At 43.3% G+C, this 25,784-nt stretch overlaps 2 protein-coding genes across 7 annotated transcripts in view; one reads left to right on the top strand and one right to left on the bottom strand.

Annotated features, from left to right (window-relative positions):
• Positions 1–42: 42 nt before the first annotated feature.
• On the bottom strand, positions 43–3,233 carry LOC144383653 (uncharacterized). Its single transcript, XM_078082098.1, has 2 exons — positions 2,752–3,233; positions 43–2,598 (listed from the first exon to the last, which is right to left on the bottom strand). The coding sequence occupies exons 1-2, from the start codon at positions 3,098–3,100 to the stop codon at positions 140–142; spliced, it is 2,808 nt and encodes a 935-aa protein (XP_077938224.1). The 5' UTR covers positions 3,101–3,233; the 3' UTR covers positions 43–139.
• Positions 3,234–8,125: 4,892 nt separating this feature from the next.
• Positions 8,126–25,784, top strand: part of ckap5 (cytoskeleton associated protein 5) — a 34,114-nt gene continuing 16,455 nt past the window's right edge. For 5 of the 6 annotated variants that reach the window (XM_078082061.1, XM_040162242.2, XM_040162239.2 and 2 more), the window contains exons 1-23: positions 8,129–8,273; positions 8,919–9,014; positions 9,815–10,008; positions 10,878–11,084; positions 12,494–12,665; positions 12,761–12,890; positions 12,988–13,088; positions 13,171–13,284; positions 15,118–15,222; positions 15,681–15,770; positions 16,410–16,574; positions 18,686–18,814; positions 18,909–19,070; positions 19,420–19,518; positions 19,968–20,078; positions 21,978–22,070; positions 22,991–23,176; positions 23,301–23,395; positions 23,488–23,671; positions 23,789–23,934; positions 24,683–24,857; positions 25,122–25,235; positions 25,365–25,493. In XM_078082061.1, coding sequence (XP_077938187.1) covers positions 8,958–9,014; positions 9,815–10,008; positions 10,878–11,084; positions 12,494–12,665; positions 12,761–12,890; positions 12,988–13,088; positions 13,171–13,284; positions 15,118–15,222; positions 15,681–15,770; positions 16,410–16,574; positions 18,686–18,814; positions 18,909–19,070; positions 19,420–19,518; positions 19,968–20,078; positions 21,978–22,070; positions 22,991–23,176; positions 23,301–23,395; positions 23,488–23,671; positions 23,789–23,934; positions 24,683–24,857; positions 25,122–25,235; positions 25,365–25,493 — 2,958 coding nt within the window. In that variant the 5' untranslated portion in view covers positions 8,129–8,273; positions 8,919–8,957. Of the gene's footprint in view, positions 8,274–8,918; positions 9,015–9,814; positions 10,009–10,877; positions 11,085–12,493; positions 12,666–12,760; positions 12,891–12,987; positions 13,089–13,170; positions 13,285–15,117; positions 15,223–15,680; positions 15,771–16,409; positions 16,575–18,685; positions 18,815–18,908; positions 19,071–19,419; positions 19,519–19,967; positions 20,079–21,977; positions 22,071–22,990; positions 23,177–23,300; positions 23,396–23,487; positions 23,672–23,788; positions 23,935–24,682; positions 24,858–25,121; positions 25,236–25,364; positions 25,494–25,784 lie in introns of all 6 variants that reach the window. The other variant, XM_040162240.2, reaches the window with a different exon arrangement.

Genomic DNA, 25,784 nt, shown 5'->3' with positions numbered 1-25,784 from the left:
ATAAGTGCATTCAACCATAGGGTACAAACTCAGGAGAACAAGAAACAAGAAAGTGCAATTTCCTCAAATAAGCCAATTTACAATTTGCTATAGATGAGTGACGTTACAAGTACAATTTAAGTGCACAATTTGTTAGTCTTTAGTCGAGGTAGAGTCTGAAGAGGTGTGTCTTTAGTTTGCGGCGGAAGATGTGAAGGCTCTCTGCGGTCCTGATGTCTTCAGAGAGCTCGTTCCACCATTTCGGCGCATGGACAGCGAAGAGTCGAGACCTAGTCGAGAGTTTTGCTCTCAGTGAGGGAGGGACGAGTAGTTTTGCAGATGCAGAGCGGAGAGTACGGGTTGGGATGTAGGGTTTGACCATGTCCTGGATGTAAGCTGGACCCGATCCATTCACAGCATGGTACGTGAGCACCAATGTTTTGAACTGGATGCGGGCGGCCACCGGTAGCCAGTGAAGAGAGCGGAGGAGTGGAGTAGTGTGGGAGAATTTCGGAAGGTTGAAGACCAGTCGAGCTGCTGCATTCTGAATGAGCTGCAGAGGTCGAATGGCGGTGGCAGGGAGACCTGCCAGGAGGGGGTTGCAGTAGTCCAGGCGGGAGATGACAAGAGCCTGAATCAGTACCTGCGCTGCCTTCTGAGTGAGAAGGGGACGTATTCTCCTGATGTTGTAGAGCGTGTATCTACAGGATCGCGTTGTCGCTGTGATGTTGGGAGTCAGGGAGAGTTGGCTGTCGAGTGTGACGCCGAGGTTTTTAGCGGTCAAAGTGGGCGTTAGTACGGAGTTCCCAAAGTTGACTGTCAGGTCCTGGGTAAGCGAATCTTTTCCGGGAAAGAGAAGTAGTTCAGTCTTGTCGGGGTTGATTTTCAGATGGTGGGCGGACATCCACCGAGAGATGTCAGTTAGACAGGCAGAGATCCGAGCCGCCACCTGGGTGTCCGAGTGAGGGAAGGAGAGAATTAGTTGGGTGTCATTGGCATAGCTATGGTAAGAGAAGCCATGCGAGCGAATGACAGCGCCAAGAGAGTTGGTGTAAAGCGAAAACAGGAGGGGACCCAGCACGGAACCCTGAGGAACTCCAGTAGTAAGAGGACAAGGTTCCGACACAGATCCTCGCCAGGTTACCCGGTAGGTGCGGCCATCGAGGTAGGACGAGAGAAGGGAGATAGCAGAGCCTGTGACACCAAGTTCCTGAAGGGAGGAAATAAGGATCTGGTGGTTGACCGTGTCAAATGCAGCAGAGAGGTCCAGAAGGATGAGGACAGAGGAGAGAGAGGCGGCTCTAGCAGTGTGGAGTTGCTCAGAGACAGCAAGGAGAGCAGTCTCTGTGGAGTGGCCTGCCTTGAAACCTGACTGGTGGGGGTCAAGGAGGTTGTTACAGTGGAGATAAGAGGAGAGTTGATTAAAGATAGCACGTTCAAGGGTTTTGGACAAAAAGGGAAGAAGAGAGACCGGTCTGTAGTTGTTTTCTTCAGATGGGTTGAGGGTGGGTTTCTTCAGGAGAGGGTTGACTCTTGCCTCCTTCAGAGAATTGGGAAAACAGCCAGATGACAGAGCGTTGTTGATGAGAAAGGTAAGGAACGGAAGAAGGTCAGGTGCGATAGATTGTAGAAGATGTGATGGAATGGGGTCAAGAGGGCAGGTGGTCGGACGGGCAGAGGTTACTAGGGTAAGAATTTGGTTAGGAGAGAGGGCGGTGAAAGAGGGAAGTGAGGGCGAAAGAGGTGAGGTCGGTGGGACGCGAGAAGTAGGAGGTGGGTTTGAGAAGGAGGAGCGTATGTCAGCTATTTTCTTGGTGAAGTAGTTGACAAAGTCTCCCGGAAGAAGGGGGGAGGGGGGAGGAGGGGTAGGGGGTTCGAGGAGATTGGAGAAGATCGAGAAGAGTTTTTTGGGGTTAGAGAATGAGGATTCGATTTTGGATTGGTAGAAAGAGCTTTTGGCAGCAGAGATAGAAGCAGAGAACGAGGAGAGGAGAGATTGAAATTCAAGCAGGTCGTCAGGTCGTTTATATTTACGCCATCTCCTTTCCGACGCTCGCATGGTGGCTCTCATGGCACGGACCGGTTGAGACAGCCACGGAGCCGGAGGGGATTTGCCAGTCCGTCGTGTCGTAAGAGGGCAGAGAGAGTCTAGAGAGGAGGAAAGAGTTGAGAGGAGAGTCTCTGCAGCAGCGTTCGGATGCAAGAGTGAGAAGGAGTCAGTTGAAGGGAGAGCTGATAGAACAGAGGATGCCAGCGAGGAGGGAGAGAGGGAGCGAATATTGCGACGAGCCGGTATAGAGTTAGTCAATGAGGGAGGTTTGTTAGTTATAGAGAGTGGAAGGGAGTAAGAGATGAAAAAGTGATCAGACACATGAAGTGGAGTTACAGAGAGGTTAGTGGTAGAGCAGTTTCTAGTAAAGATGTAGTCAAGGTGATTGCCGGCTTTGTGAGTAGGAGGAGAGGGACTGAGTGACAGAGCGAAGGAAGAAAGTAGGTGTAAGAGGTCAGATGACTTCTCTGTCTGGATGTTGAAGTCACCCAGGAGGATGAGCGGAGGTCCATTTTCGGGGAAATTAGACAGGAGAATGTCCAGTTCTTCCAAGAAATGACCTAAGGAGCCTGGCGGACGGTAGAGGACAATGATGGTTAATTGTACCGGGTGAGTGATTGTTACAGCATGGAATTCAAAGGACAATGGGGTGGATGGTGGTAGAGGGTAGAGAGAAAAGCTCCATTTGGGTGAAATGAGTAGACCTGTGCCACCACCCCTACCAGTGGGCCTGGGAGTGTGGCTGAAGGAGAAGGCGGAGGAGAGAGCGGCTGGGGTGGATGTGTTCTCAGGTGTGATCCAGGTCTCGGTGAGAGCGAGGAAGTCGAGTGACTGCTGGATCGCGAAGCCGGAGATGAAGTCAGCCTTGCGAGTCGCTGACTGGCAGTTCCAGAGACCTCCTGTGACGAGGTGCTGGACATGTGTGGAGCGGGTGGGATAGGTGAGAGAGGAGAGGTTACGATAGAGAGCAGATCTAGCCCGAGGCCTGTAGTATCTGTGGGAAGAGATTCGAACAGGCACGGGTGAAGGGGTCAAACACATTATTAAAAATAGCAGAAGAAGGCGCCGCATTCAGCCGCCCCGAAGACTGCCACGAAAGACTCCCTTGTCTTTGTTCTGCTCGTCTTGACTCCACGAAAGACTCCCTTGTCTTTGTTCTGCTCGTCTTGACTCCACGAAAGACTCCCTTGTCTTTGTTCTGCTCGTCTTGACTCCACGAAAGACTCCCTTGTCTTTGTTCTGCTCGTCTTCGTGCTGCGAGGATAAGCTAACGCTTCCCACGATTTCTATTTAAATACTCCCTCGTTAGTGGAAGTCGGCTGCAGCCGCTCCCCCGTCGTTTAGGAGACAAAAGGTTGATTGGCCTCGACAGAAACTCCTCAAAATGCAAAGCACCAATAGCTTGACACCCTAATCAGTGAACAAACACCATGTGGTGTTTTGACAAAATGAGAGTTTAAGGATACAAGTCTTATTTGCTTCAGAAAACAAGGCAAAACAGACTTAGATCAGGTCAAAACCTAGCAGAGTTAGGAGGGCACACTGGCAGTTAACTTAATAGTAGAATCTAGAACACAAACTGGCACTAAAAGACTGAAAGAGCTTGAGCAAACTAGCAACCAAGATAACTTCAAACAAAGAGAACTGGTCGTGAGATGACAAAAACTAAAGCAAATCAGCAATCAAATTGACTTAAGACACTAGAATCAACAGCAAATTTAGCAGACTAGCTTGGTTTAAAGAAAGAGATACTTAGTCCGATTTCAGGTCGCCTGGATGTCTGGTGGCCTTGTAGAAGAGATGCACACTGACTAGTTCAGGTCTGGGAAGGTTCGGGTCCTTAGTCTAGTGTTTTACTCGACCACAAGTGATTTGAAAAGTTTGAAATTAATATAAAAATATGTATGATGCGGCACATTAGTTATGTGAAACATTCATTGATGAAGCGCAAACAATTTAAACAAACAGATTAGTTAATCGGTTGATCCATACTGGTTGTACACGGCGCTCAGCCAAACATGCCAAAGCTCGGTCTATCACGGCGAGATGCTGAGCGGGCACTCAAGCACGTGAGAAAATACATTTTTAATCGGTTAAATTCTTACGGTCATTTAATCATCCCTAGTTTATGTTTTGATCAGAGTTGTGATTAAAGGTTTGGGTGGGCCGCAAAATATTTTCAGATTTCAAAGTGGGATCCGGGTCCACGATGAACCTATCGATGAAGAGGCTCTTGGCCGTTTGCGTACGGCCAAGAGTCGCTGGGACCAAACCTGGGACCCAATTTCCGGGAGGTGACACTGCGGAGGAGGACCTTGAGGTGGCTGCCCAGATTCGGCGGCAACGCCGGACCATGGCATGGACGGACGGGACGACGACCTCTTTCTCGGCCTCCTGAAACACGGGTGGTTGGTAGCCAAAGACACACTGGAAGGGAGTCAGCCCAGTGGCCACTGTGGGGAGAGTATTGTGGGCATATTCGACCCAGGTCAGGTGTTTGCTCCAGGACGACGGGTTCTGGGCTATATTATTCTCCTGATCCCTGGATGGCAGGTAAGCTTTTAGGTGTGAGTCCAGTGAATCACCTGTGGGCGCATAGCAACCGGAACAAACAGGCGATTAACTGGACAACCACCAGGTGTAGGGTTCTCACCATTAGCACGCTTCACCTCTGATTTTATCTGCCACGTTACCGCTCCTACCACACGGTGCATTGGCAGGATTGGCTCAGGTTTCTTGGCTGTGGGCTTGGGGTCAAACAGACGAGACAGGGCATCCGGCTTGGTGTTCTGGGACCCCGGTCTGTAGGACAAAACAAAGTCAAAGAGGTTAAAGAACAGAGTCCATCTGGCGTGGCGAGAATTGAAACGCTTAGACTTGTGAATATACTCGAGGTTCTTGTGGTCAATCCAGACAATAAACGGGTGTTGAGCCCCCTCTAACCAATGTCTCCTCTCTTCTAGTGCCAACTTTACCGCAAGCAACTCACGGTTACCAACATCATAGTTCCGCATCGCGGCTGAAAGTTTCCTGGACAGGAAGGCACATAGATGTAGTTTGTGGTCCTTTGCAGGCCACTGAGACAGGACCGCCCCCACACCGTTGTTAGAGGCATCCACCTCCACCACAAACTGTCGACTCTGGTCTGGAACTGTGCAAATGGGGGCCGTGGTAAACTTCTCCTTGAGCTGGGTGAAAGACTCCTCAGCTTGGGGAGACCATAGGAATAGAGCTTAAGGAGAGTTTACCCTCCTCTACAGCCCTGCCCTTAAGTAACCTCCAGGTGCCCACAGTACTACCCAATTAGTGGTCCAATAAACCAAACTATGCATACTTGTTGACAAAAAATGATTAAACTAAATTGAACACAAAACAGAAAAAGCTATCTTAATACTATATCAACCTAAGAAAACCAAACAATAATATTTAAGAATAAATAACTAAATAATAGCTCCCACAACTATATTAGTATCCTCTTTAGTTGTAAATTTGATTAATTTCCTTGATCATCACTAAAGTCAAAGGTCACTTTACAGTACAGTTTACAGTAGACTGTAATGTTCTTAATAGAGAAGCAACCAAGAGGCCCATGGTAACTCTGGAGGCGCTGCAAAAATCCACAGATGAGGAGAGAAAATTCGTCCACAGGACATCTATTAGCCGTAAACTCCACAAATCTGGCCTTTATGACAGAGTGGCAAGAAGAAAACTGCTGTTGAAAGTAAACCAGATGAGACCAAAACTGGCATATCTCAATGCAAAATGTTCAAGATAGTTATTGTCATGGTGTACAGTTTAACAGGTTGTTCTGTACAATGATATTCTTATTTTACTATGCCCTCCTTCCACAGAGCTACAGATGTATAATCAAAAACAAAAAATAGAGTAAAAAGAAATATATACACACTATAAGAGCACAATGTATAAATGTCTGTTAGTCTCTTCTGGGTGGTGGAAACCCAACACTGCCCTCATCCTGAGCACCCCATTCCAACAGGGAAATACGGTGGTGATAGCATCATGCTGAGGGGAAGCTTCTCCTCAGAATTGAGGCAAAGATGGATGGAGCCAAATAGAGGGCAATACCAGCAAAATCGAATGCAGTCTGTAAAAGACTTGAGACTGGGGCGGAGGTTCATCTTCCAGCAGGACAATGACCCTAAACATACAGCCAGAGCTACAATGGAATGGTTTACATCAAAGAATGTTAATGTTTTAAATGGCCCAGTCAAAGCCCAGAACACAATGTGATTTAGAATCTATAGCAATTATATTAAATTGCTTTCACAGACGGTTTTCATCCAAACTGAGCTTCAGATTTTTTTCCATGAATGGATGAACATTTCCATTTGTAGATGTGCAAAGCTGGTGGAGTCGTACCTCAAATGACTTGTAGCTGTAATTGCAGCGAAAGGGAGTTCTACCTAAAATTGACTAAGGGGGTGAATACTTATGCTTAAAACAGATGTCAACTTTTTTATTCTCATTATTGTCAAAATAAAAAGTATTTTGCACCTTCAAAGTACCATGCATGGTGTGTTGATAAAATGGGGAAAAGTCTATTTGTGTTTGAAACAGTACAAGAATGGGAACAAGTCCAAGGGTGTGAATACCTGCACAACGCACTGTATATAGTAGACAACTTATCATTATCATTCATTGGATGAAGCAGTGTACATAGTCTTATCTCTTCTGACTTCTGTGCATTCATGAAGCTGCCCTAAAATGTGGCTTTGAGGTGGAAATAGAAGGTACGCAATCAGTGATAGCTTAAGGTGGACTGTTTTCAGAATAGTAACAAATCTGACGCCAATTTAACTTAAGCTATTTTCTTTGGAACTCAGCCTTTGACCAACATTAGACCTTATCATTCTTTGACCTCTTCGGTTTAATTCATTCAATTCAGAATTACTGATGAAGGTTAGTTATTCTTAATGTTTGATAGAAATAAACCAAAAATCTCTATCGTTTAATTTTCATTTTGTATTAAATTGTGGTCAACAAATAATTCATCTTCCTTGAAGGTATGTTTGGTTCTTAAATTAAATAAATATAACACAATTTATACAAAAACGTTAGCCTAAATGAACCATAAACATCACATGAAAAAACTAGCATTAAATAAATCTGTATTAACCTAGAGAAACAACAAAAACAGTTAAATATAATTAAAATATTTAAAGACGTATACTGTCACCTACTGGTAGAGTTTTGAACACGTTTACTCTTAAAATGTCTCTGCTCCGTTCACAGAAGAAACAGCTCAAAACGTGGAAAAATTAAATATCTGTGGCAACAGCAACGGGACCTGCAACCACAAACGACTTTGAACTAAATTAAACCATTTGATTGACATGCATCAAACAGAGCACCGTTTAATGAGTATTGCTGTGTACACGGATGAATGAAAATAAATATATGTGGAGTCAACCACTGTTTCTAACACACTATTTGGCTCGTATTATTTAAATATACCTATTAATTAACCTTTATTCTAATGTTAATGTGGTGTACGCTTGCATCAAAGACGAATTTCTACAATACAAACTTTCTATTGTGTTGACTTACTGTGAAAGCTGCCAATCAAATCTCTACCAAGGATAGCTGTGTGTGATGGGCCAATCCGCAACGTAATATCCCACATTGTGGGCGGGTCATTATTCAAATTCAACCAATCAATGGCTTCGTCCAGTAATGAATAAGAGAGCCTTTAAAGACGATAATGGGGCTTACATGGGTTTCCTATTCGCTGTTTTACTCTTCGTGCAATGAGACTGTATACGACTCTAGATTACGGATTAGATAGAATAAAGATGTAACGTTAGGCCATCAGGGTGGTGTCTATGTTTCCGCCCCTCTTTCGCGTCTCCAAAAGCTGGAACAAGTTGGACATTGGCAGAAGAAACAATACCGGAAATTGGTGTTTATTTGTATTTGAAATAAGAGCACCACATGTCTCAGCTACACATAAAGACATAAGAAAACACAACTGTATATCCTGCAAATCTGTTTCCACTAAGCCGTTTACTACTCAAAAATATAGGCCAATTAATTAGGTACTCCGTATTAAGAAAGAGACGTTCTTTGTCCGTTTTATTTAGAACCGGATGTGACCGTAGGTGTCACTGGCGAACCTTGTATAGCGTTAAAGCTCTGCTGGACTGCTCCCTCGTAAAACCATTATCACCATCATCTAGCGAACTGGACAGGTTGGATCTCATTGTCCTTAGAGACACACAAATAGGTATGTAAATAGTGTTTTAGTATTGGTAAAAGCGGAATGTTAGTCTGACCAAAATGCTCAGATATTGTGCTCAGCAGCTGTCAATGTGAACTGCGTTGTTAGGCCTGTCTGTGGAAGGTTAATGGTAGCTCGTAGCCGTGTTTCTAAGCAGCTAACGGCGGCTACCCACTGCGAGTAAATAATAAGCTATCGATATGACTATCGGCTGGACCTAATAAATATATACCAAACATGCTAACATGCTACATACTAGTTGTGAATGTGAGCTGCTTGTGTATTTGTCGTTGAGGCGTTATCCCGATGAGCGGGTTGACGTGCTAGCGTAGCAACGGTCACAGCCGTTGCTAACTTTGCTAGTTAATGGCGCTCATATATCTTGCCAGTCGTATAAGACGATATTTCGTGACCACTCATAGTCAGAGCAAACTGAGAATAGCATTGATGATTAAACACAGAGCCATATGACCCTCGCTGCTGCGGTCCTTCTGACCTATTTATCTGACTAAGTAACGTTTAAGTTTTGGTATTGAAGAAATCCACTATCGCCAATAATGTGAACGATTTTAGGGCTCACTTATTGTCCAAGCAAAACATTACCAGATGATGTACGACAAATGTAATTTTATTTCAATAACTGTTTTCTAGTTGAGTACCTTTGGGGAAACCCACCCCCAAGTGGCCACCATGGGGGACGATAGCGAGTGGATGAAGCTTCCCATCGATCAGAAATGTGAACACAAGGTGACTGAATAATATTACCTTCAATCTAATCCACTTAATTGATATGTCTTTTCAGGCAACGTATGATCCAAAATGGGTTTCATATCCCGCCCATTTAGTAATAGCTCCTTCTCACTAGATGGTATTCACTGAGGCTTATCCTCCCACAACTAAATATCTTTAACACTATCAATTTGCCGAGACACTAACTACCACACATGCAGAAAAGTGAGATGGAGGACGACTGTATTGTGACATTGCCAGGAACTCGGCCAGCCCGGCCAATAGTACACCACCAATTCTGATTGAAGGGCGATGCTGTGAGCACCACTGAGACTCAGTTGCCCAATCCTCGCGTCCTAACCCTAATACTCAAGGTTAATGCCCAATCCTACAGTCAAACCAGCTACAAAATATACAAGGTACAATTTTTAACCGCACCGCCTCAAATGTGCTAATTTCTCTGCTTCATTGCAGCCCAACCTTACGGATGGTTCTTCCCATATTGCCAACATTTTTTTTTTTCAACCTATCATCTCCATAACTTAAATTCAGTGTCATGAGCTCAGAAACTCCTTTTAACTTTCACCAGAGCGAACAAAAAAAGGGGAAATGGAAAATATTTTTATGTAACAGTTTAAGAATCTAGGTCAGAGCCCCTCGTTACATATTCGCAGACACGTTTGCTTGGCTGTGCTTCTTTCTGCTTTTTAGAAAGATTATCCTATTTATGCTCATCGGATTTAGCCTTTTGAAAATCCTGTCTGCTGTTAACTTTATTCCTCCTTTCTCTCCACCTTATCAACGTGACTCTTCTTCAGGTGTGGAAAGCTCGTCTGAGTGGTTATGAAGAAGCACTGAAGTTGTTCCAAAGGATACAAGATGAGAAAAGTCCAGAGTGGGGGAAGTACCTTGGACTGATAAAGAAGTTTGTTACTGACTCAAATGCTGTGGCTCAGCTTAAAGGCCTGGAGGCCGCCTTGGTCTTTATTGAGAATGCTCATGTAGCTGCCAAGTAAGTAATATTTTTAACAGCAGTGGTGTAATGGACCACGGTTGATCAGTGATGGGAACAAATCTAAATAATAACAGTTTACCCTCAACATCTGTTTAACAAAGCTAGCTAGCTCTATGCTTATAATACATCCATTGACTAGATTTGTCTTAATCCATAACAATAAAATCTTCTAGTCTCTCAGTGTTTCCCCTACCATTATGTTGTGATGTTTGAACCACTTCAGAGTGGTAAAAATAAAGAGACAGCAGCCTTATCCGCCTGGATCCTTGTAGACCAACTGCTACAATCAAGCAACCATATGGATCAACAATGATCTGCAATTAGTATTGGTGGCAAAAAGAACGTATTGTCTGCTTTTATGCTGTTAAAGTTTGCGGATGTACTTTTAGATTAATGTGAAAACTCTGGTCATAGCAAGTATAATGATTGCACACCAATAACGTGTAAAGATTCAAGAATGATTTATTGTTATTATGCAGCAAAAGGATACACCACAAAATGCAGTTATAGCCCACGGCAATGTAGGCCAGGTAGTGCAGCAGCCTCAGGTCCTAGCTGGGTTAGCTTAGCTTCCACATCTTCTCTCTGGGGCACTTTGCAGAGTTTGGTCCAGCATGTGGGCGGTGATCATCTCAAAGTCTGCTATACTTAATTCTATAGCCATACTTCCTTTTCAGGTGTTGATGAATGTCTTTAAATAGTATTAGTGCACCAGTATTGGGATAAAGTAATAAAAATAAAGAGGAACATTTAGTGAGATTCAGGGGAGCAACTGGTACAATATTTATGTGAAAGTGAATTTGAATCCAGATATTGTATACATGTTCCGAGAATGAGTTTATTAATGACTGAATGCTATGTTACAGGACGACGGGGGAGGTAGTGTCGGGCGTGGTGACTAAAGTGTTCAACCAGCCAAAGGCCCGCGCCAAGGAACTGGGCACAGACATTTGTCTGATGTACATGGAGATAGAGAAGGCGGAGGTGGTTCAAGAAGAGCTCCTCAAAGGACTGGAGAACAAGAACCCCAAGATAGTGGTGGCCTGCCTCGAGACCCTCAGAAAGGCCCTCAGGTCAGTCTTACTCCATGTACATGGATTGTAGATTATGGTACACGGTGATGCCTTCTTGATTCTTGTTGTTCTGGCCTTTCGGCAATTGTAACTCGCTTTGAATAAAAGCCTAAACTGAATGTAGATGTATACATTTGTTGCAGACATGGTGTCTGTCGGCTGGTGCATCCACGCACGCATGTCTGTATGTGCACATGTCAGAATATGCGCGCACGTGTCTGAAGAACTGTTGTGCGTAGCGAGGAGTGGACAATTGTAGACGTGAAAATACAATTCTAGACTTTCTTGAGGTGTTGCTGCTGCTTTACCCCGTTACTGATAGACCAGGATGGGGGCCCTCCAGATGTGTGGCCATGATCGACGTACTGCCGTGTTCGTATGGCTTTCTTTGTAAATAATGCAGACATACCGGAATGATTCTGCCTACCGCCCTTACCCGTTTGTTTCTGCCCAGCTTTTTGAATCTTAAAAGCCCCTTCTTATGACCTAGCTGTTTTTTTGGCCTCCATGATAAAAAGTGTAATTACGCTGGAACTACTTTGTTTATCTGGACAATTTTTTCTGTAGGATAATGGGGGGGGCGTCCTTATAGTCAGTCAATGACGTGTTGTATAAGTGGTCATATTTACGGATTTCTTCCGACAAAAGCTCTTCAATCTGATTCATTCTCTCGCAAAAAAATCAATTTTAATAATGGTGGTATTATGCCATAAAACTGGAAATCTGAGACTCCGGAAAGGCTGTAGTTAGCAGACCAATCGGAGCCTTGCGGGCTGCAGGAGGCTTGCGTAGCTTTTGATGCTGTGATCTTCGCGATAAAACATCTTTGTGTCGAGTCTTTGCCAATCAGCGTTGAGATCTCTATATACTCTTCATTTCGCCGCCATCTATGATCTCAATCAGATCAGTTTAGACTTTTGGTCAGAACATTCAAAAGAATATTTATAAAAGCTTGAGGGTTCATCCAAATATGTGAATGTGGTTTGGCAGCCAAAATGGTTTGCTGCAATGTTTAATGTCTCAGCCTAATTTGTATGATCGATTAATCTCCGGGGCATGTCGCTGCCCGCCCCCCCCCACCTTGTTGTCACCTTTTCACCCTTTATGTATGATCATTCCATGTCTGTTTCAAAGTATGTTTTACTCAATTTTAACAGGTTCTAACACCACCTCAAAGAGTACTGGTAATTATGTGTACTATGACCAGTACAACCAGTGTTTACCCCCCAAGAAAGTATGTAATTTAAAAAAACTATATATTTTCTACTACAATTATCCACTTCTTAATCTCCCTGACACGTGCACGCATACACAACCATGTGCGCCTCAACTTCGTTGACTGGTCCGTTCGCCCCACAGGGTTGTAAACCTAGCAGAAACACTGCTAACCATTTGTCCTCTTCTTCTAGTGAGTTTGGTTCGAAGATCGTGACGTTGAAACCAATAGTGAAGATTTTGTGCAAGCAGTTTGAGTCCAGAGAGAAGGCGGTGAGAGACGAAGTCAAGCTGCTCGCGGTAGAGATCTACAAATGGATCAGAGACGCTCTGAGACCACCACTGCAAAATATTAACTCTGTACAGGTGGGGCACACTTACGCAAATACATGCCAATCTTTTACTGTTCTGCCTGGGAAATAAAGTTGAGCTAAACAAGGATTGTCTGCCTGTACTTGCAGTTGAAGGAGCTGGAGGAGGAGTGGGTGAAGCTGCCTTCTTCTCCTCCCAAACAGACCAGGTTCCTGCGCTCTCAGCAAGACTTGAAGGCCAAGTTTGAACAGCACCAAGCTCATGGAGAACAGTCTGATGGTAGGCCTCAAAAGGTTTCTGCATGCGAATGTTGCTTTGATGTTGATGAGTTGTTGAGTGATGTCTGGTGCCAACTATGGTTTTCCTCCTCTTTCAGGAGAGGATGAAGAGGAAACGGTGGTTGCAGTGGATCCTTATGAACTGCTTGAAGCTGTGGAGATTCTCTCAAAGATACCCAAAGACTTCTATGACAAAATAGTATGATGATTCAAAACTCTTCATGCTTGAAGTCTGTTAACTCATGTTTCAATATGTCCAATCGCTCCGTCCGTTACTGCAGGAAGCTAAAAAGTGGCAGGAAAGGAGAGAAGCTGTAGAGGCTGTGGAGGCGCTGACCAAGAATCCCAAACTAGAGAATGGAGACTATGGAGACCTTGTCAGAGCTTTGAAGAAGGTAAAGACTGAATGTTTTTCGTGTGGTCAGTGAGGCCATCTCACCTCATCTGGAATTAAGTGAAATAGAAGTGACTAGGCACACAATCTACACTAGGGGTGGCGCGGCCGGTACAGGGTTGCATTTTATGTTGCGTTACTCGCGGAAGTATGAAGGTGGGATTGTTTGTTTGTGTTTTTGCTTCATTGATGCTGGACGTGGATCTTTTTCTTTTTCCAAGTGTCGTTCTGTACTAATTAGGGCTGGGTGGTATACCGGTTGAAATGGTATACCGATATAAGATATCCTTACGGTATGAATTGTTCACAGTTTATGCCGGTGTTACGCCATAACTACTGACGCTTCTCTGCGGCCGGCGGCAGAATTCTTTTTACACTTCATCGCGGAGTGCGCAGCGGTTGGAGCTACTTGTCTTACGTGTGTTGAGATTGAGTTATGGTTCTAACTAGGGCTGAAATAGTCAACTGATTAATCAGTTGATTATTTCTTTGATTAATCGTTGAATTGGATCATAAAAATGCATTATAAATCTTTATTTTCCAACCCTGTATTACAAAACAGAACTGCAAATTTGCAAAAAATACAGGTTGCTCCTTGAACATAATAATCATTTATAAGAAAAATACAAATCAGAAAATTTAACTGGATTTTTTTTAACATCCCAACTTGTTCAACTCAATACTATAAATACAAGACAACAGATTGAAAAATGAATGGTCCAAAAAAGGCGAGTAAATTAAAAACGTGTCCTAGTCTTGCTAACTGCTTTACTGCTTTCATTAGTGAGCTAAAGCTAGCTCGTTGCCTGTTGGAGGCTCCTTACCTTCCTCATGTCAAAACGGGACAAGGTGGTGCTCACGTGCTATGTTACGTTGACTTTGCATTTTTGGCCATTGACACACTTTTTTAGTTTAGTATGAAATGCTCGCACACCATAACTCAACGTCTTTGCCTGCGTCGTGTGACTCCCAACTGCCGGTGCTGCTGGCTGCTCTTTCCTCTACGTCGGCTCGGCCTTTTATAATCGATTTCCTTGATGCGTTGCTGCCCCAGTTATATCTTTATAACAACAATGAATAACTCACAAACGCTCTTTAACAGGGTAAAGCACCACAACACAACAGCTTGTGACACATAAACAACTTAACACACATAGTTGTACATTTATGAAATTACCTCACCAAACTGCATGGTGGGTAAAGCTAACAAGAAGTAACTTTCATGCTACATTAAAACATAGAAAAGAGCGATACAGAAGGAACACAGAGACCAGAGATGCACCAATACAACTTGTGCCCAAGAGAGGAGCTGTGTCGTAAGTTAGATCAGAAAACTATTTTTTGCAAAGTTGGTTGAGCCGCTGGTATTTTCTCTGGTGGCAACACTAGCAGCCACAACAAGCTAACTCAGCTGGCCATTTGCGAGTAAGTTGGCCAGAGAGCAGCGAGGTGCGGTCCTTTTTCGGCATTAATGTGTTTACTTGAAGAAACTATATTCCGCAATACCGTCCAATTTTTTTTTTCTAAATACCATGATATGAATTTTTGGCCATACCGCACAGCCCTAGTACTAATATCGGGTGTCATGGAACTTCGGGTGAACAGCTTTTGACTTCAATATTTTCTCCTCCATTTTATGATTCAGTGAAGCTGACTGCGTCACGCATATTGTGACTATTAGGCAACCGCGATTCTGTGGCAACGCGTTGTAATGATGACTCTGGATGTATTCTCGATGTGCAATGATTTAGTGTCACATTTTTACACTGCTGTGAACACAGAATAGAGACACGAGCAGTGGGGACATTGTACGCTTACTTGCTTAATGTTCCAGGTTGTGGGCAAAGACGCCAATGTGATGCTGGTGTCGGCGGCAGCAAAATGTCTTGCTGCACTGGCCTCTGGTCTCAGGAAGAAGTTTGGAACGTATGCAGGACAAGTAAGTATCTCTTTACACTAATGAGTCTTTTTTTTTTTTTTTTTTTGAAATGTCCATGACAAAAGTTTGTATTAGCACCTGAAAGGTTGGCGTATACTCTACAACAGCAAAGTATTGCTGTTTTCATTCATCACAGAACATTGCTTTAAATCGCTTAAAGGCATTTTCACATTGTTTTTGTTTAAATGTGGAGGTTTAGTTAAAGGTTTTTTTCATGTATCAAATCAATGGACTCATGTGCTGATTCATGCGTGGGAATTAATGGGTGTAGTCAGAATTATAAATTTACCAACTACATGGCAATTTAAGATTTGCCATTCGTGATTTGCTATTCATGCTACCATGTGTTTCCACCACATTGTTCATATGAAAGGACCGATGATAGTTCTATTTCCTGTTTCTAAATCATTGATAACTGCTAAATTAGATCTCCTGTTTTTTTTTGTTGCTTTCTTTAGGTGGTTCCAACTATTCTGGAGAAGTTCAAGGAAAAGAAGCCTCAAGTGGTCCAGGCCCTGCAGGAGGCTATTGATGCCATCTTTCTCACTGTAAGTCCTCCTTGATTAAACTATTTAGTGTAATGACAATAACTATGTAATAACAATGGAGGAGTTACTGTGACTGAAGCAGTCTGTAGCCCTTGAATTTCTACCTACCACTCACCGCATGTTACACAAGCCTAATTGGGCTCTGATCTTTGAACTGATCGATGTACAACTCCCAGTTGACTGTAAACAGTCAAAGCTATGCTGACCATAACATTAAGACCAGCAACAATAATTCCTTAACGTGAATACATTTGGCCATCAAATCCTAAGCAGCAGAACTTATAACATCATTAAATCGACAGACAAGATTACAGCAGTAAAATAAAATCACAATCAAACATGAATCGCTACACAATGATAGTGGACTCAGTGATGATAGTGGATCACAGTGATCAGTGATACAATACTACCACTAATTAATATGAACAATAAAGCTCATATAAACACACTGACTTTAATCTGCCCCGAAAAGCACCCTCTTACTTTTCGGTGGGTCCGTCAGTTTTTCAGATGCATTCTCGAATTCGGCGATCAGCTGTTTCAAGCTGGAAAGATGCCTTTCAGCTGATTCCCTAATGTAAATGTGCTGGATTGTATTTTGATGTGCCAAATCTAAGATTGCATCCTTTTTTTTCCCAGACCACTCTTCAGAACCTGTCGGAGGATATTTTGGGTGTGATGGACAATAAGAACCCTTCCATTAAGCAGCAGGCCTCTCTGTTCCTGGCCCGCTCCTTCAGACACTGCACACAGGGCACCCTGCCCAAAAGTGTCCTCAAACCGCTCTGTGCTGCTCTCATCAAGGTAACGCAGAGGACTCACTACTTTTTCTGCAATACTCATACAGCAGTGGTTCCCAAACCTTTTAGGCCACGCACCCCCTTCTACATACCAACTGGCTTCATGCACCCCCAGTTCCCCACACTTAAAAAGAAAGGGTCTGTTCATAGCTGCATTAAAATTGGAGCAATGACAGAACAGTTAGCTCACACATGATGTTTGTTTACAATGCTAGAGAGTAAGAGACGTGAGTATTAACTCTTTTTACATCGCCTGTTTCCTCCGTCTCTGTGTCCCTCTCGTCTTTCGCGACTGATAGCTTCAAATGTCCACTTGACAGTTTCCCGATTTCAGCCAGTTCAGCGTGTTTTATAAATGTTGCTGAAAAAGTTAGCTGCACAAACTAGGTTACGTTAGTTAGTGTATTTATTAATTAAATTGTACATTTTTAATTCTAAATTTGAATCTTGTAACTGGTATAATTCATGTATGCATTTTGTGTAAAATCCACTAGGGCTGCAACAACGAATCGATAAAATCGATTATTAAAAGCGTTGGCAACGAATTCCATTATCGATTCGTTGTGTCGCGCGATTATTACGTCACTCAATGAGTTGCGGAGATGCGCGCGGAGCAAAAAGAAAAATAAAGGCGCCGAGCCGACGTAGAGGAAAGAGCAGCCGGCAGTTGTTGTGAGTAACATGATGCAGGGAGAGACGCGTGACGCGTGTTCTATTTGTTGTGTTTTATTAAACTTAACATCATCCTATTGCCAAGATGGCACAGGCTTTATGCCCAGGTATCGCTTAAGCCTAGTTTATGCTTCTGCGTTTTCAGAGCGACACAGACGCAAGCCCCCCTTGCGTGTCTCTTGCGTCGCTTTTCACACCTCCTTGCGTGTGTCGAGCCATTTTTCTAGGCTTGCGTTGCTTTCGACGCAAGCCTCCCGCAGCGCGCCAGGCTGCGATTGGTCCGCTAACTACGTCCTTTATGGAGTCTCACATTTCCGCTTTCATAGCCCGATACCGCCATTATTAAAACGAAGAATGTTTACGAGAGAACGGATCAGATTTAAGAACTTTTGTCGGAAGAAATGCGTAAATATGACCGCTTCTACAAGCCGTCATTGGCGGGTTGTAGAAGCTGGTTGGATTCACGGAGGGAGATTGCCGCAAATGCCGGTTTGCCGGTCGAGAGGTGCACAAAGTTGTGGAAGAAAATACGGGACAAATGTGCCCGCGATAAAAAACAGCAGTGGCGATGCACGGGGCAATAAAGTCTATGATAAATAAACAAACAAATAAATAAATAGACGTGACTCTCTAGGTCGTCTTCAACAAAACACGTTACTCCGCCTGTTGTTCTGGCGGTGAATTGCTCTGCAACACACGCAGAACCATGAATTGAAACGAGTGTAGCATGCGCCGGCCTTAAATCTCACTTTTTTTTAAATTGTCGCCTCAGCAAATCTGCCTATTAATTATGCTGCGTACCGCCACCCACAGGCAGAGGGGAGTATTGAGCCTTCATACCACCAACAGCGCAACAACACACACTTTTTTTTTTTTTTTTCACCAATGAAGTGACCGTATGTAAAAAATGATTTTTTTTTCACGGCACACCTGACAGCCTCTCGCGGCACACTGGTTGAAAAAGACTGCTCTAATGCATTTATTTACAAATGCCATTTTAAATTCATCTCATAGCACTTGGTTGTTTTCTAGCTGTATGCATTTACTTAACTTGCACTACAATGATGGTAATAATTTAATGAATATGCTTCAAGTGAACATGAGGGTGTGTTTGAGTGTAGTATAGAGAACTAGTTATGACGAATTTGAGGTTCTGTTTTAGAATAAAGGGTTGGAAATTAAAGTTTTTTTTTTTTTTAATCCGATTAATTGATTATCAATATAATCGTTAGTTGCGGCCCTAAAATCCACCATTACACCATTACATGTTTCCTGTTGTGCACCCCACTTTGGGAATACCTGCTCTACAGGAGTAACTTGTGCCATCATTGACATAGTTGTGTGTAACCGGAGATGACTTCCGGCTGTTCATCGAGAAAGATGTAAAGACCCGTGGCTCTCATTTCAAAGGCATCCCTTTGCTTTTCCCTCTGACCATTTCAGCAAGTGAATGACTCTGCTCCAGAGGTGCGTGACGCCGCCTTTGAGGCTTTGGGGACAGCCATGAAAGTGGTGGGAGAGAAAGCCGTGAACCCTTTCCTGTCTGATTTGGATAAACTCAAACTGGACAAGGTAATAACCAGCAAAATAATGGGTAATAAATTCAGACCAGGAGAAGCATCACTATAGCTACCATGATCTGTTTACCTATTCAATATGTCAACAGATAAAAGAGTCTGCTGATAAAGTAGAGCTTCCTGGAGGGAAGAAGGCTGCGGCAGGAGGTGGGGGGGCAAAGAAGGCTCCAGCTAAAACTCTTCCCCCTGCTGAAGCTCCACCTAAATCTTCTGGCCCACCCAAGAAGACTCAAACTGGTGCTGCAAGCAAGGTATGCTCAGTGGGATGCACATATAGAGAAGTAAACTGATGAAGAAATGTCATTGTGGCCAATAACCTGATTGCATTGAGTGTGTACAGTTGTACTATAAGAGCATTGTGGGGGTCGTCGTGGCGCAGGGGGTAGAGCGGGTGTCTGGGAACCGCAAGGTCGGTGGTTTGAGTCCCGGCAGCAAGACACCTAACTCCTAATTGCTCCCCGGGCAAAAATGTAAAAGTCATCGGTTTAAAGTGTAATGTAAACGTCATTACACGTTTACATTACACGGTTTAAAGTGTAATGTAAACGTCAAAAGCATCAGCTAAATGACCTGTAATGTAATTGTGTCTCCTTTGTGCAGTCATCGGCGGCGTCCAAGAAGTGCAAACCAACCGCTGTAGCTGGTGGAAAGACTAAGAAGAGCCCTGACAGTAAAGAGTTCACTGAGGGGGAACTCTCGGTGAGTCCCTGTGCATGAGTTTTCCCCCTTCTTGGAGCTTTTGTCTGGGCCGCACAGTTCTTCAAAAGTCTTCAACCTTCTTTTTGATATTCAACGTCTACATTTTTTTTTTTTTTTAAGCGATGCCGTTAATTCAATGCCGTATTGTTCGCTGTCCCCTTCCGCTCTGAATGCCAAGATGGTTTGAAGTACAAATCAGAGTGTTGTGGCTTTTTTGAATCTTGTTCAAACATCAGCTACATTACGATTTCTGGTTCCTCTTAGATTTGAGGATTCTTTTTAGTGGTTCAAAGCAGGAAATAACGCTGATAATGATGCTCGCTGCACTGTAGCCTCTGTAGAGACCAATCGATCCTCTGCAGTCAGTGTCCCTTGATGACAAAAACAACTTTAAACTTTGTCAGTATCTTGTGGTTGAATTGACATTAATGTTTGCGTTGTCACGACAGATTGAGGTGTGTGAAGAGCGGGCTGCAGGTGTGCTTCCTGCCTCCTGTCTACAGCAGCTGGACTCAGCCAACTGGAAGGAGAGACTGGCGAGCATGGAAGAGTTCCAAAAGGTGAAGTCTTTACTTCCTTAATGACTATTTATGTCACACATTTTAGAGTTACATATGGTGACACCAAAATATCTAAATGTGTGGTGAAAATAATCATAACAATTGCATCAGACAAAGATAAAATGTGCAAATATCACTTGCTGCCGATACGAATTAAATATTATTCCTGATCCATATGGTCCGGAAGAGATCGGGTCTAGTCTAGATCCAGAACATGGTCTAACCTTTCCTTTTATCCAGTCTAGCCTAACAACGAGCTTTGCATAGCAGTGCTTTAAGTGGTCAGTTTGCCACTCACTCCCTTTCTGTTTGATACATGCAGTGTTTCCCACAGATCCAACACCTATGTGTGGGGGCTGACCGCTGAACTGGAATAATTCGTTCAATATTAATTTGGAACACAGAACTTTTTTGGAGTAAATACAAAACAGGGATTCACGCCTATACAAACGTCAAACACTCATCACTGGATAGAACTATACACAATTCACACTATATACAACTCCCATAGCTGTAGTACACATTTCACACCCTATACTACTTGTTGTTACAGCCTACATGCGCAAAACGGAACTGTCAGACGCAAGACAGATGCTGTGTGTGTGCGTGTGCGTGAGACGTGTGACTGACCGACGGAGGGAGAGCAGGGAAAGGAAATGCAGCTGGATGAATACGCTGCGTGATTTAAATGGCGTTAAAAAAAATAAAGTTAAAGTTAAAAATGTAAAATATTAAAGTTAAAAAATATTAAGCATAAAGTGCACTAGCGAACAAGTAACAAAGTGACGAGTGACGACAAAGTGATAAATTACACTTAAAGTGACTTGTGCAGTGTGAATGGGAGTGACCGGTGGAATGTTATAGTCAGACAGTGGGGGACCGGGCTCTGTTGATGAGCCCGACTGCCGACGGGAAGAAACTGTTCGTGTGGCGGGAGGTCTTAGTCCTGTTGGACCTCAGCCTCCTGCCAGATGGAAGGGGCACAAACATGGAATTTGCATGAGGAGGAGGCAGGTCCATGTACATGCCAAGTGAGATGTTTGCCGATCGGAACCGTCTCGCTCTCGGCGCTACTGTGGGAAATACTCTGAGATGGGTAGATACCAGCCACTTTATGATGACAGGGTCACTCCAGGCAGCTGCGCACACTTGAAAATGATGGTGACCCCCATATCGGCTGGACCATTGTGTATAATTTTAGTGGTCTGGCCCACTTCAGATTAAAGGGGACAGTATGTGGCCCCTTACCGGAAATGAGTTTGACACCCTGTTACAGAACAATACATGTATGCCATGAAGTGAGATTATATTGTATAATCTATAATATGAATTATGGTGGGTGACGATTGATTAGTTTTAAGAAACGTTCACATTGAATTACTTTAATTACAGTTGCTATAAACATGCAGTCCTCTCAACAAATCCTCAAACTGTGTGAATAATCAAGATTGGAAGTATGGTCGGTTTAGTGCAGTTTGATGTATTACAGCGAGTCATGTAAAGTGGTTAAAAAAAAAAAAAAGTAAAATTTTGTTTAACAATTTTTTTTGCGATGGGCCATGAAAGACCGATGTGTAAAGTATAAATCAGATAGTCTGTTCCAGCTGTAATAGGCGACCAGCACAACAACGGGTAGAAGTATGAACAAGGCATATCTGTCCTGGGACTTTACAAGCACTGTAGTCAGCCCAACCCTACAATCTTGTTTGCACTTGTTGCACATAAATGAAGAGGACTTCTTTTAACATGATTGATCTGCTGTACAGGGAAACTTTGAGGGAAATGCTTCAACTCCTACTTTACTTTACATATTGAAATTTGTTGGAGCTGTGGATAAGGCTGACGAGTAACACAATAATATGCAGGAATATTCATCTCTGGATTGCTGTTTGTTTCTAGGCTGTTGAGACCTTGGATAGGACAGAGATGCCCTGCCAGGCCTTAGTGAAGATGCTGGCCAAGAAACCAGGTTGGAAGGAGACCAACTTCCAGGTAAGCTCTCAAATTCCTGAAGCCTTGTGGTGCGTTGTTGTTGTACGTTGTCAGGATCAGGAAACATTTATTTATTTATTTATTCGCAATATATGTCAGACATGTATTTGCCGTAATGTCCCCCCCTCCCCTCCTTCCAAACCTGAAATGAGTTTGACACCCGGGATTTACAGCCTCACAAAATACTGCATAGCCTCCTCCTTTTTGGTGTTATGGATATGGTCACCCTAGTGCGGATCTGTGCAGCCGACCATCAGGAACGGGTCCTCTCCGGTACTCCGGTTTCCTCCCACTGTCCAAAAACATGCTCTGGAGATTAGGTTAATTGGTGACGCTGAATTGCCCGTAGGTGTGTGGATGTGAGTGTGAATGGTTGTCTGTTAGTTAGCCCTACGATTGGCTGGCAACCAATCCAGGGTGTACCCTGTCTCTCACCCGAAGTTGGCTGGGATAGACTCCAGCCCCCCCCGCAAACCTGTATGCAGGATAAGCGGTTTGAAGATGGATGGATGGATGGATGGAATATGTCTCCTTTTAAGACCCTCTTTTTTTTTTTGTCTTTTTTTTTTTTTTTTTTTTTGAGACAGTAAGGATAGAAGCACAAACCAACGATTCCACATCCTTAAAGGACAAGAAAAGATATCTAAGAACATTATGATAATCATTTTTAACTGTAATTATCAGGCCAAAAACACAACGTAATTATTAGTTCTTCCTTTTTTGATCTGACATCCATTAGAAATTAATTTAATTTAAGCAGGGATCAAATTATTGGGAAAACTATTCATGGTCTGGCACTGCAGATTAATTAGTTCATTAGTTCACCTTCAACATTACAGATCAATGTTGACAATATGGATGATTGCTGTAATTGATCAGGGATCGGGATGTACCATTCTGATGCTGCCTGCTCTGTGTAGGTGATGCAGATAAAGCTGCACGTTGTGGCTCTCATCGCTCAGAGAGGACAGTTCTCAAAGACTTCAGCCGCTGTAGTATTGGACGGCTTGGTGGACAAGGTTGGAGATGTCAAATGTGGTGGAAACTCCAAAGAAGGATTGACTGCTATTGCAGAGGCTTGCTCTCTGCCGTGGACTGCAGAACAGGTCTGTAGAGCGCTTGTCTGTAGTAGGGATGCTATACTATGGACAGAAGAAAAGGTCATTTTCATGTTTAAGAGCCTCAATGGGCCAGTAGATGTTGATCATGATGAATGTACCATATTTACAGGTTATGTCTATAGCGTTTGCACAGAAGAACCCCAAAAACCAGGCAGAGACTCTCAACTGGTTAGCTAATGCCATGAAGGAGTTTGGCTTTGCTGGGTAATTAATACTCCTTATTTTAGTGTTAACATGTGTAAATTATGCCATCGTTTCAAAGTGTTTTGGCTCAGGAAGAAATCTGTTCTCTGCAGTATCAATGTTAAGGGTTTCATCAACAACGTGAAGACTGCTTTAGGAGCAACTAACCCTGCTGTTCGGACAGCTGCCATCGCACTGCTTGGAGTCATGTTCCTCTACATGGGAGCTCGTCTTCGGATGTTCTTTGAAGACGAGAAGCCTGCTCTCCTTGTACAAATAGATGCCGAGTTTGAGAAGGTATGGAGGAGGGATGGATGTTTCAAACAAAATGATACGCCACAGCTTTGCAGCGCTAATGTGCGTGTGCGTGTGCGTGTGCGTGTGTGTGTGTGTGTGTGTGTGTGTGTGTCACAGATGCAAGGCCAATCTCCACCAGCACCAATTAGATTCACCAAGAAGTCTGGAGAGGAGGAGGAGGGTGATGAAGGAGAGGATCAGGAAGAAGATGGGGCAGCAGCCGCACAGGACATTATGGACCTCCTGCCCAGAACCGACATCAGGTAACCAACACGCCGTTCCGTATTAAAGTGAGGAACGTAACGTGCCTCCACCAGCTCTTCTCGGCTGCTTTTTATGCATTATCCCGATTGACAAGCTAGCATTAGCGTTAGCACGACTAAAGACACGTTTTTATTGACTCCTTTCTTGGCCCATTCATTTTTCAATCGTATAAATATATTCTATGCTTTGTCCCATATTGTTGACAAATATATATGTGTGTTGTACTTTTTAAAGTAATTTTATAAAATTGCATTGGTCATCTTAAGCTGTGTTTAAATGTGGTGTATAAATGTACTTAAAATGATGGTAATTAAGCTTCAATGATCTGAGTGTAGTGTATAGAACACGTTTTTTGATTTGTATTTTACCTACTTACTTTACTTTTTTATAAAGTATTATGTTGAAGGAGCAACCTGCAACTTTATTAAATTTCTTTTCACTGTGAATTTGAAGTTCTGTTTTAGAATAAAGAGTAGGAAATGAATGCTGTTTTTTTTTTTGTTTTTTTTTTATCCAATTAAAGCAAAAAATCGCTCGATTTATCAAAATAATCGTTGGTCAAAGCCCAAATTAATTTCATCACCTGGCGGTGCACACACTTTTTTCAGAAACTACTTCTGGTTGGCTGCTGCTTCCCGTGATAATTGAGCCTGACAGACCAATCGATCGTGATAAAGATCTACATTGTCTAAAATATTGTGCCTGTGTTATCTTCCTAATTTCTGTCTCGTTCCTCCCATCCCACAGTGACAAGATTACATGTGATCTGCTGTCTAAAATTGGGGATAAGAACTGGAAAATCAGGAAGGAGGGTCTGGATGAGACTGCAGCCATCATCTCAGAGGCCAAGTTCATCACAGCTAACATCGGAGACTTGCCTCTGGCCCTAAAAGCGCGACTCTGTGACTCCAACAAGATCCTGGTTAGTAGGAGAGGACACGTCACTGTAGCACCTTAGCTATGTTTAGTGTGAAAGTTCCTAATCACATCACTACACCGACTTTTGGTCTACTTATCGACGAAGATTCAGACGGTTATTTACTTTTCATTGTAGACTTCTACTGGTGTTTCGGAGGGATTATTTTTCCATCAATCTATACGTGGTGTATAGGAAAATGATGTGTATTTGACCTGTTTTAATTTACAGTAATATCAATTTGAAATGTCAATCATGTTTGGCCTCCAGGTGCAGCAGACTCTAAGTATCCTGCAGCAGTTGTCTACAGCAATGGGACCTGGACTCAAGCAGCATGTTAAAGCTCTGGGCTTCCCTGTTATCACCGTTCTGGGAGACAGCAAGGTAAAGCACAGTGGCCATGTGGCCTTCATTGGAAAAAGACCCCAGTGAAAATGTCTGTACTAATGTATAATGAAAAGAGTAAAATACAAGGTCTGTTGCGTCCTCTTATGCTCTTTTTTTTCTCTGCAGGCTAATGTAAGGGCGGCAGCAATGACCACCCTGCAGGCCTGGGTGGAGCAGACCGGGATGAAGGAGTGGCTCGAGGGAGAAGACTTGTCAGAAGAGCTTAAAAAGGAGAATCCCTTCCTACGACAGGAGGTACACTGTGAAACACAAACTCTTTACGTGCAATGTGCGGCCGGGACAAAGGTTTGCTGTTCTCTAGTGGTTTATTTTTATTTTGGTTGTTTGTATTTGGATCCTGTTGACCGGCTGCTATCATCAAACACGTATATCTGCCATTTGTATCGGGGCAAAAAGAACATTGGTTTTTTTTTATGTGCTGATCTAAATCGTAAGTGGTTATGATCTGTTTGAACACCATTCAGGAACCAGAATTCAGATTATATTAGTCCTTTCAGGATGCCATTTTCCAGAGACGTCAGGATG

The sequence above is a fragment of the Gasterosteus aculeatus genome, chromosome X (genome assembly GCF_964276395.1).
Source record: "Gasterosteus aculeatus chromosome X, fGasAcu3.hap1.1, whole genome shotgun sequence".
Lineage (NCBI taxonomy): Eukaryota > Metazoa > Chordata > Actinopteri > Perciformes > Gasterosteidae > Gasterosteus > Gasterosteus aculeatus.
This window is presented reverse-complemented; position numbering and strand designations above follow the sequence as displayed.

Coding starts and splice junctions, on each gene's coding strand:
- LOC144383653 (XM_078082098.1), bottom strand. CDS start 3,100: ATGCGGCGCCTTCTTCTGCTATTTTTAATAATGTGTTTGACCCCTTCA. Junction 2,599..2,751: donor CCACACTCCCAGGCCCACTG/GTAGGGGTGGTG, acceptor ACCGTCCGCCAG/GCTCCTTAGGTCATTTCTTG.